The 11,006-nt window shown below is 42.5% G+C and overlaps 1 protein-coding gene across 1 annotated transcript; it reads left to right on the plus strand.

The window, feature by feature from the left end:
- Window positions 1–9,052: 9,052 nt before the first annotated feature.
- On the plus strand, window positions 9,053–10,703 carry LOC117664302 (olfactory receptor 52M1-like). The gene has a single exon (XM_034415213.3). It carries the CDS (start codon window positions 9,232–9,234, stop codon window positions 10,192–10,194), a length of 963 nt encoding a protein of 320 aa, XP_034271104.1. The 5' UTR covers window positions 9,053–9,231; the 3' UTR covers window positions 10,195–10,703.
- The last annotated feature ends 303 nt before the right edge of the window (window positions 10,704–11,006 follow it).

The following is an 11,006-nucleotide window of genomic DNA, read 5'->3' on the forward strand; positions in this document are numbered from 1 at the left end:
TTGCCCCCACAATCCGGGTCCTCATTTTACCTACCTTGGAAGGATGGAAGGCTGAGTCAACCTTGAGCCTGGTGAGAATTGAACTCGCAGTAATTGCAGGCAGCTGGCAGCTAAGTGCTACTTTAACAGCAGTTTAGTCCGCTGCGCCACCAAAGCTGTTGGGCTTTTGATGAGGAAAGACTTCTGGGCTCTTTCTAACCTTTCTAAGGTCTTGTGGTAACTACTGGGTGGAAGCTGTGAAGTTTCAGGCTCCCATATGTTTTACATTCATCATATTCATATTCATGCTCCACATGTGAAGCCTCTGGACCTTTTCTCCTTCACTGGGGTGGTGGTGGTGAATCATGACAAATGCCTGGCAGCTAACAGCCATCTCCCTCCTTCAACTCCATCATTTTCATATCACAGCAGGAAAAGATATATGTTGGAAACACCACATCAGCAAGTTGTCCTGTCCTAGAGAGTCATGGGGGAACCATCAAAAGCCTACTTATCCAGAGATAGTTGGTGCCAATCTCCCTTATTTCTTTATTGTGCCTGCATCCCTGTTTAGCACCAAGAAAATTGCCAGCATGAACAGTAAGCAGCAGCTCAATGAGGGACGACTTGTCTGGTTGTGTGTGATCACCCATCATCATGAACAGATCAACGGCAACATAAGAAATCTCTCACCCATCTTTTAATGGAGAGTCATCAAAATCTCTTTAGCATTTGCAGATGCAGCTCCTGTACACAAGCCAAAGTGAAAATGTTCACATTATTAACTGAGTGAGTTCATACTTCATGCTAAGCCATTGTTACTTTAGTCATCATTTATTGACTACAGTGGTATTGTAGTCAATAAACTACAATACCATAAACTACATTGTATTAACTACAATGGTAGGATGTAAAGATCACACTATGTCCAAACCAGAGAGGTCACAATGGGACTTAATATTTTAAGTTATCCTTCAGGAACTTCCTTCTTCCCTTGAAAGGAAAAATATAAAAAACCCAAATGAAATTCCCTATCAAGGCAATGCTAACCTTTCATTCAGCTTGAAAAAGTGTGCCATAGTTTTCGGTATTTCTTTGCCTGAGTATATTTGGCCTGGAGAGTTTAGAATTGACTCTCAGCAGTTGTGGGAATGACAACCAATTGATTGTGGGTGGTAAAAGGGTATCTGGAGTGATTCCTGGAAGATCAGGCAGTCACTGGCTATTGTCTGTAGAGCTTTTTCTTCCAGCTCCTGAATCCCAGGGAGCAGCAGCAGCTCCATAATAGCAGTTTCTGGGAAAGAGATATAGACCCAAATCTATACAGTGGGTCTGAGGGACCTAGAAGGCTGAACCAGATTATGGGCCTAGAGGCCTGGTCCAGCCTCATGGCTCTTATAGAGCTAAAGTGGTAAGAAGATTGTTCTTGCTTACAGGAAAATGTATGCATTTATTTAATAACAAGTTTCCTATTCCATTCCAGCGTTGAATCTCTGGATGGTTAAGTTTGGACAAAGTGGAGTCTTCGAAGATGTGGTAACAGCAACACCAGTAAACTCCAGATAATGTGCTGGCATTTGCAGGTTTCTCTATGTCATCCATCTCCCCTCCAACGGTGTCTTTTGCAGGGCCTTGGCAGAAGGAAGGGGTGGGATTGGCCACTTTGGCAACCACTTTCTAATGTCTCCCTTGGACTTGGAGACGTTCCTCAGTCACCGGTTTAAGCAACAGTAGCTGTTTTTACATACTGAACATTGAAAGTGTGTAAAGTTTCTCCAATGTCTAATGAGATGAAATGTCCAGAGCTTAATTACTGGTTTACCACCTCTAACTCTCTGGCTAAACTCAAGTTGGCCACTTTGGTCCAGCAGGCACTAATGAGGGGCAGGCTATTAACGGTTGCAAGAAACAAACAACAGCACACTACCTCCTTGGGGTCCCACTTAAATGGTGAACAGAACTTGCTGGCCTCAAAGGAGTTGGTCCACTACCAAGTTCTCCCAGGTGAAGAGACAGGTCCCTGAAGCTGGCCATCCAAAAGACCAGAGGAGTAACATATGAAATGATTTGGTTTTCTATATCCATCCAAACAAATGAGATTAACAATAACTAAATAAAATGGGGGAGGGGGTCTACTAATGAAAGGAGTTCATCTGTCACCAACTCTCCACCCTGGCTCTTTGTGGCCCCTTCACACAAGGGCCCTTGAAGTGACAAAAGGAGCAGGCCCTGGACAGGTTCATATCATATAGGGAAGGATATATGTTGGAAACACCACATCAGCAAGTTGTCCTGTCCTGTCCCAGGCCATGTACACCTCCCCAGGGACATGGCTGACTGCTGAGTTCATCTTGCAACCCCATTTTGTGAGGATGATGGCTCTTCTTGCCAGCTATCAGATGGCAAACGCTAATGAGGCTCTCTGCCTGAGGGAGCCATTTTTACAAACAAGGCTGATCCAACTTTCCTTTTCTGTTGCTGCAAGTTGAAAACATGATTTTGTAAAGGCCTGCAATTATTTTACATATCACTGCATGTAAGCTGATTTACAGAATGGGAGATATTTGGAAATGTGTACATGTCTTTGTGTCAGCACTGCAAAGCATTTGTATATCCCCCCCAACACACTATTATATTTATATCTCTGTGTCCCTCCGTCCATCCATTCATCCATCCATCTGTCCGTCCATCATGCCACCGGCCAAGAATAGCTTGTGCTCTGCATATTGCTAGTGGGAAAAGTTTGAAAGCAAAAAGGGGGGAAATGAAATGGATAAGGTTGTGAGTAACAGGAGATGACAACTAGAAAACTGAGTCAGGGCTATACTGACTCCACATACCCAGTTTTCTGTGTAGGAAACAGATGCAAGATATAGGTCTTCCTATTTACTCCTGGGACAAGGATCTGTACAAACTATGTTACCCACTTCTATTCAGGTGTTCTAGAATGGGTGAAATGGTCAGAGACTCATATTTTCATTGTCATAATCATGACAAATTATTTATATCATTTTGGGGAGGGGGGAGCAGGAAGGATGTGAAAACACCTCTCGAATCTATCCCCTCCCCTGAAGCTTATTGGGATAGTGGAAATCAACCTTCTTTGTGGCCCCATAGCTGTCAGTCACCACCAACCCTTACAATAGGTTGCCTCTTCACAAACACAAAATGCATTTTTTGTAGATTCCTTTCTTAAAGTTTGGCACCCTAGGCAGCTGCCTAGCTTACCCTTTATGGACAGTGCCAAACAGTGCCAGACATAGATGCCAAGAAAGCCATGGAAACCCTGAAGTATCAAAATCTGAAAGGCAAAATTGAAAGATTATGGCATAAAACAATTGTGGTGGTCACAGTAGTTATCAGCACAACCAAAAAATCTCGGATGGCACTTTGAGAATCTGTACATTGACCAAATTTCCATCCGTCAATTGCAAAAGGCCACTCAGCTTTCGAACTGCACATATACGACAACAATACATTAGGACATTGCAGATTATTGGGAAGAACTCAATGTGTATGAGCCAATGTGCCAACACCAGCTAAAGAACTGGATGCTGTGGTTTCACATCGTTGGGTATATAAAAATAACAATAATAACAACAAAACCTCAGAAAAAAATATATATAAAGGATTGCAAAAAATACAGCTATCCAAGGTAACACGAAACAAAATAAAACAAAAAAGGAGGGAAAGGGGAAAATAGATCACACCAGTGGTGGGTTTCAAATTTTTTTACTACCGGTTCTGTGGGTGTGTTTGGTGGGCGTGGCATGGCTTGGTGGGCATGGCTTGGTGGGCGTGGCAGGGGAAGGATACTATAAAATCTCCATTCCCTCCCCACTCCAGGGGAAGGTTACTGCAAAATTCCCATTTCCTCCTGATCAGCTGGGACTTCGAAGGCAGAGAATAGATGGGGGCGGGGCCAGTCAGAATTTTTACTACTGGTTCTCCGAACTACTCAAAATTTCCGCTACCGGTTCTCCAGAACTGGTCAGAATCTGCTGAAACTCACCTCTAGGTCACACCTATTAATCAAATCTGGAACAAAATTAGGCTCAGGCTACAAGTCTGATTGAAATTCATGTTGCAACCAATGGATCAACACTCGGCTGATTTGAAAAAAGCAGACTCTGCACTTGCAAGAAAACACTAGGAAGAAAAAAAATCAAATGTTAAGCACCTTTCTGTAAAAAAGAATTCTAAAATTATGATTCTGTAACATCACAAGATATAAAATCTATGTCATAAAACAGTGCTGGATTTAGGCCTAAAATATACAAACTACAGCTTAGGGTCTTACAAAATTTCAGATTTTTTTTCTTTTAAAATTTTATGTAGCTTTTTATATGTACTGTAATCTGCAAGAGAGATCAAGCCAGCCAAACGATAAATGCTAAACATAAATTTACATCTTTAAATATTCTTCTCAGCTTTTATTCTTCTCATGTTTCCTGTAACCTGTTCCTATTGATATCTTATGATTTATCACTTTGTTGATTGTATCTTATGATTTATTATTGTATCATGATTTATGATTTATCACTTTGTTTGTTTATATGTACACTGAGAGTTTATGCACCAAAGACAAATTCCGTGTGTGTCCAGTCACACTTGACCAATAAAGAATATTCTATTCTATTCTATTCTATTCTGTTCTGTTCTGTTCTGTTCTGTTCTGTTCTGTTCTGTTCTGTTCTGTTCTGTCCTATTCGATTCGATTCGATTCGATTCGATTCGATTCGATTCTGTATTCTATTCTATTCTATTCTATTCTATTCTATTCTATTTAATATCAAAACAATTCCACATCAATCTACTTATGCACATTATTATTGGTTGTGAATGACCTCTCCCATGTTTCAGAGTATGCTAAGCTTCTTGGTAGATGTTGCAGTTATTTATTTATTTTCTGAGTCCAGAATGTATGTTATAGCAATAACAATGTCCAAAAGTAGATTGATGTGGAATTGTTTTGGTGTTAAAGTTGTTAATGTTATGGTTAACATGTATCATTTGGCTGGTTTGATCTCTTTTGGGCAATTTACCAAAGTTCCTGTAAGGCAAGACAATGGATGGAAACAATCAAGGAGAGAAGCCACTTGGAACTAAGGAGAAACTTCCTAACAGTGAGGTCAATTAACCAATGGAACAGCTTGCCATCAGAAGTTGTGGGTGCTTCATCACTAGAGGTTTTTAAGAAGAGACTGGACAGTCACTTGTCTGAAATAGAATAGGGTATCCTGCTTAAGCAGGGGTTGCACAGAAGACCTTCAAGGTCCCTTCCAGCTGTATTATGATTGATTGATTGATTGATTGTAAACTATGAGAGAGATCAAACCAGCCAAATGATGCATGCTAACCATAACATACAGTACACATAAAAAGCCACATAAAATTCTAAAAGCCTAAAAAGGCAAATAAGCCAGGTGGGGCACAGTTGGGGCCCAATGGAGGATGACTTATTCACCCTACTATGTGATGCTACTGAGGCCAAGACAAAATTTGTCCTCCATCTTTACATCCTCCCAACTCACTGCAGCTTTGGGCTTCCTGTTTTGTTTGGGCCACGTGATAGGAAGAAGAGAGTTTCGAAGGGTCAGACTTCCCTCTATGGACAAGTGCCTGGGTTTCAATAAAGATTTAGATCTAGCACTGTTCTGAGACAATTACTTCTTAGCAGGCAGCTTTCTGAATTCCAGACTTCTTCAGCCGGACAGGATGAAGATGCAAGAAAGGAAATGATGATGGGGCTGGATGCAGTGGTGGGATTCAAACATTTTTTACTACTGGTTCTGTGGGCGTGGTTTGGTGGGCATGGCAGGGAAAGGATACTGTAAAATCTCCATTCCCTCCCCACTTCAGGTGGAAGGTTACTGCAAAATCCCCATTTCCTCCCGATCACCTGGGACTCAGGAGGCAGAGAATAGATGGGGGCAGGGCCAGCCAGAGATGGTATTTGCTGGTTCCCCAAACTACTCAAAATTTCCACTACCAGTTCTCCAGAACTGGTCAGAACCTGCTGAATACCACCTCTGGCTGAATGGGCAAAGCATGGGACTGGGCAATTTTCTGGGTTCGGTGCTTGGATTTGTTACACCAAACCTTTCCAAAGAGATGAAGGAAGGAAAAAAAATCACAGCATTGTATGCTACTTTCCTGCACCCATGTTTGAAGAGATCATAACAAAGCTGCCTTGAGTATGAGGAAGAGTAAAAAAAAAAAAAAATTGACCCTACACAAATCAATAAATGAAGCAGCAGCATAAAACCAAGACTACCGACCAGAGCATCACTGCAATGTATGATACAGCAGCAGTTTTAAAAATGCACATAAATAAAACACAGATTACCAGCCATGTTTCAGAAGGTTTGAAGTGGTTAGTTTGCATCTGGCCACTTCTGAGATGGGGAGATTTTAGGTGGGGAGGGACCCCTGATAGCACATTGTTATCTTCTAAGTGAAAAGACAGGACAAGAAAGAGTTTAGTTGCCAAGCAAGTGGACCTGGAGTGGGAAATCTTTCACCAGGAGAATCTGCTAATATGGTTTTTGCTTACTAAGGAATTCTGCTTACACTTAGCCAGACTAAGGGAATTATGGGAATCTTACTTTCCATTTAGGCGGGTCTATCAAAAGAATGATTTGCTCAAAAAATATTTTTTTAGACCTTATTGATGCTTTGAGGTTTTCAAGCCAAACCAACCCTTAATTGCCGCTAGCCCCTGCTGGCTTGTAAAATCCCTCAAGGTGCTGGAAATAGCAGCATAAGTATTTCACCAAGAAGTGCCAGCCAACATTCTTGCAGAAGTGACCAAGCTGACTTGACAATTTGGTAAGTTAAATGGGTGATCATCTTTGTGGGCTGGAATTTTAGCAAACAGAATTCAGATCTCCACAGACTGGGATGGCGGCTTGGAAGGATGGGTCCCCTTGCAAAAGTGCCAGGATCCTGGCCAGCTTCTGTTTACACAAAGGTGGGTCTTGCTGCTGTGATCCATTGTCCAGGTTGACAGCCTTGCTCCCTGCTCTGGTTTCCTTGATCAGAAGCTGATTCCTTCATGGTTGCTGGGGAAGGGAAACTGCAAGAGGGCTGGGTCTCAAGGGAAGAAGGTGGTCTGGGAACCAGAGCTGGGGCAGCACTTGACGGTGGCTGTCCTCAGAAGAGGCTGATCTGGAGTCCTGCAGCCAGTTTAACTGAGAGGACATCATACGATATTTTAAAGGCAGTTGCTCTCCAAGATTTTCAAAATCACGGAATTGTGCCAAGTAATTCATTCGCATGGTTTTCCATTATGGGTTAGGGTAACAAATGCAATATCTTGAAAAACATGGATTTCGCTTTTAGGAATGAATGCATCTGAGTTTCTTATCCAACTTTTTCCATTGAAGGTCCACATTTTAGTATAATAAATCTGAATCTGTCCGCTTTATTGCTTCCAGGACTGGCTACCTAGAGGTCTCAAAAGAAGTCCATGGACCGAACCTACCTTCCTTTTCAAAGGATTGGGATGGGGGCGTGGGATATGCTGGGCAGTTTGTTTTAGTGTGATGCTCCTTCAATTCATTTCTTTCCCACCTTGTTTGGGTCCACATGTCTATCTGGCAGTCAGAAAATGTGGCATAAGAGTAAATTTGTAGAAAGACTTTTTGTGGGGTGTTTGATGAATGGCTGAGGGCACAAGGTCTGTTAAGAACATTGTTAAGAACATGCTGCAGTGCTGATGTCTAGATACAGAGGTTATGGGCAACTCAGCAGAGAATCAGAACAGGGACTTCTAAGAAGATTATCTCAGTTATAGATGAGGCTGGAAATCCATCTTTATCCACTTTCCCTTTCCTCCAAGCAAGATGAGGCTAACAGGATTGAGTAGGTGGACAGCCCCATTATTGGAAGCATATGGATATACGAGGAAAGCTATGAAGACCTGGATTTGACCCCAGGAAAAATTGGGGTTAATGGAGTTCAGGTATAGGTGTGCAGCATATGGATTTTAGTGATCTAACCTGGCTGCTGTCATGTTGGCATGAACTAGCAAATGGAGAGAGAAAAGTGGAGAAGAAACTTAGTTGAAGGACAGTTCTGATGCCACAGGGGTTCATGAGCTAGCCAGAGCTGTTATGGGGAGATGTTGAGGTTGCAGACTCATTGTTCTAGTATGTAAGAATTAGAATTTACTCAGTTGGTTGACTCAGCCTTCCAGCCTTCCAAGGTTGTTAAAATGAGGACCCAGATTGTTAGGGGCAACATGCTGATTCTGTAAACCACTTAGAGTGGGCTGTAATGCACTGTGCAGCAGTATATAAATCTAAGTGCTATTGCTAGAGCCTGGAGCCCTGGAGGACATCCGCCTCTTTAGCTGCTAGGGAATACAGTACTGATCTGACCCAAAATTGGAGAGAGGGAGAAGGGGGAAAAAATAATACAGAACTGGCTGGAGAGAAAATTTGAAGTTACACGAGTGTGCAGAGCAGTCTTCAGTTCTTGATTGGTGAGGAAGAACAAAGGTCCATGGGTGGCTTCCCTGAATGAAGGGAAACAAAGACTCAAAGAGATGACATCTACACCCAAGATGGGAACAAAGGAAGGGTTCATTGGTCATTGGCGAAGTCCTGGTCTCTGGAGAAGGACTGGGCAGAAGACTCTGAAAGTGATTCTTCTCCCAACAGAGAAGTAGAAGACGATTCTCTGAGTGGTTCCAGGAGAAGTTCAAGCCACACTGAGCACAAGACAGTAATATCCCAGCCCTTTGCTTTCTTTTCATTCTCTCTTGATAAGTCCAGAAACAGGGGAGGGAGATGGAGAAAAGAGAGAGCCAGTGGGAGAAATAGAAGGGAGGAGTCTCTGGGAGAAAGTTAGGATGGAATCAGACACCAGGTGAACCACAGGATTGTGTTATATATGCCTGTTGTAAATCCTTGTTGTAAATAGCTTTGCTGTAAATTTAAAAAGCATAAAAGCCCCCCCCCCCATGTCTTGTTTTCTGTTAATTGCCACCCTTGCAAAGCAACATACACCTCCAGTTCAAAAATAATCCCATCACACTGAGAGAAGGTATTTAGACTTGGTTTTTCCCTTCTTTTAAACTTGTTTTAAAAATTGTATTATGTTTTTATTATAGTTCACTGCCCAGAGTTTCATTGGTTAGGTAGATAGTGGTATACATTTTTTAATCAGGCAAACAAATAAATAAACTTTAAATATTCATGTTTCCAGCTGCAGGAATGATGGTCTGCCTTGGGATGTGTTGATGATATGACCTCTGCTTTCTACAACACCTGTCTCAGCCCATCTAGCTTCTTACTCATGGGTGTTCCTCAACTGGAAGCAGTCCATGCATGGTTGTCCATCCCCTTTGGCTCCATGTACATCATGGCAGTGTTGGGGAACTGCACCATCCTCTTCATCATCAAGGCAGAGCCCAGCCTCCACCAGCCTATGTACCTCTTCCTTTCCATGCTGGCTGTCACTGACTTGGTGCTCTCCTCCTCCGCTCTGCCCAAGCTGCTAGCCATCTTCTGGTTCAATAGCAAGGAGATTGGCTTCCACTCATGCCTGCTCCAGATGTTCACCATTCATTCTTTTGCCACTGTGGAATCAGGAATTTTCTTGGCTATGGCTTATGACCGTTATGTGGCAATATGTACCCCATTAAGACACAAGACCATCTTAACCCATTCGACTGTTGTTAAGATTGGGGTGGCAGCTCTCCTGAGAGGTGTCCTTTATATCTCGCCCCTTCCTTTGCTTGTGAGGAGATTGACTTACTATCGCACCAACATCATCGCACATTCTTATTGTGAGCACATGGCTGTGGTGATGCTTTCCTGTGACAACACCTCCATCAGCAACATCTATGGCATGGCAATTGGCTTTCTGGTACTCATCGTTGATTCCCTGGGTATTGGTCTGTCTTATGCATTGATCCTCCGGGCAGTGATGAATTTAGACACAGCAGAGGCCCGGCTCAAATCTTTTAGCACTTGTAGCTCCCACATTTGTGCCATCTTAGCTTTCTACATCCCCATAGCAGTCTCCTCTCTGACCCACAGGTTTGGCCATCAGGTGTCTCCTCCAACTCATATTCTTCTGGCCAACTTCTATCTCATCTTTCCCCCTGTCTTAAATCCCATTGTTTATACTGTCCGGACTCAAATAATGCAGAGGAAGTTAGTCAAGATGTTATCCTGGGCTCAGAGGCTAATCAGACGCCCTTAAAACCATCTAGAAGCTACAGCTGGTCCAAAATGCAGTGATGCACGCCATGATGCCCTACTATGATCAACCTATGTGTCATCTGTGCTTCATGAGTTGCATTGGTTACCACTTCTGGGTGTAATTCAGTATGCTGGTTATCACATATAAACCCTTGACATGCAATGGATGATAGTTTCAACAAATATGCAACTGCATGATTGGAAGTATATCTGGTCAATGGGGTCTCTTTTAGGTTAACTTCCCCCTTATCTCCTCCAAATCATTGAGCCAGAGCAACTTCTACCTTTGTGGTCACAATGCCCATCAACTAGGGACATTCTGAATCCAATGTTTTGGCTTCTGTCTTGCAGATTTTTCTTAGTTCACATTCCCATTAGTTGGCCCCAGCCCCCTTCTGGAAATGTGTACCTGCAACATGATGGATGAAGAAATTTAATCACAGGTATGGAAGTTATCACTGGAGCAGGTCTGGTCACTTTTCTAAAAGAATATGTGGGATATATTTGCTATTCCCAAAGTGCTAGAATAACTGGAATTGCTTTCCAGTTATTCCAGTTTCCCAGTGCTGCAGTCCAGAATAACAAACAATACTGAAAATGTTGATGCTTGCCATGGCAACCTCCAACCAGAGGTTTGGAGATGCCAGTAATGTCACAAAAACTGCTTTGATGTGGCCTGGACTTGAAATTTGAGTAATAATAAAATGATTGCATTCATATGATGGCCTGGCCTATTAATTTATTAGCAAACTATTAAGGGGTTTTTGCAAGTGAGCCATAAATTAGCTTCAACTAGAATAGTCCATCTGAATC

This window comes from Pantherophis guttatus, chromosome 5 (assembly GCF_059756535.1).
Source record: "Pantherophis guttatus breed Tessera chromosome 5, ASM5975653v1, whole genome shotgun sequence".
Taxonomy (NCBI): Eukaryota; Metazoa; Chordata; class Lepidosauria; order Squamata; family Colubridae; genus Pantherophis; species Pantherophis guttatus.

Bases quoted from the DNA above. Each gene is read 5' to 3' on its own strand.
- LOC117664302 (XM_034415213.3), top strand. From the start codon at position 9,232: ATGACCTCTGCTTTCTACAACACCTGTCTCAGCCCATCTAGCTTCTTA.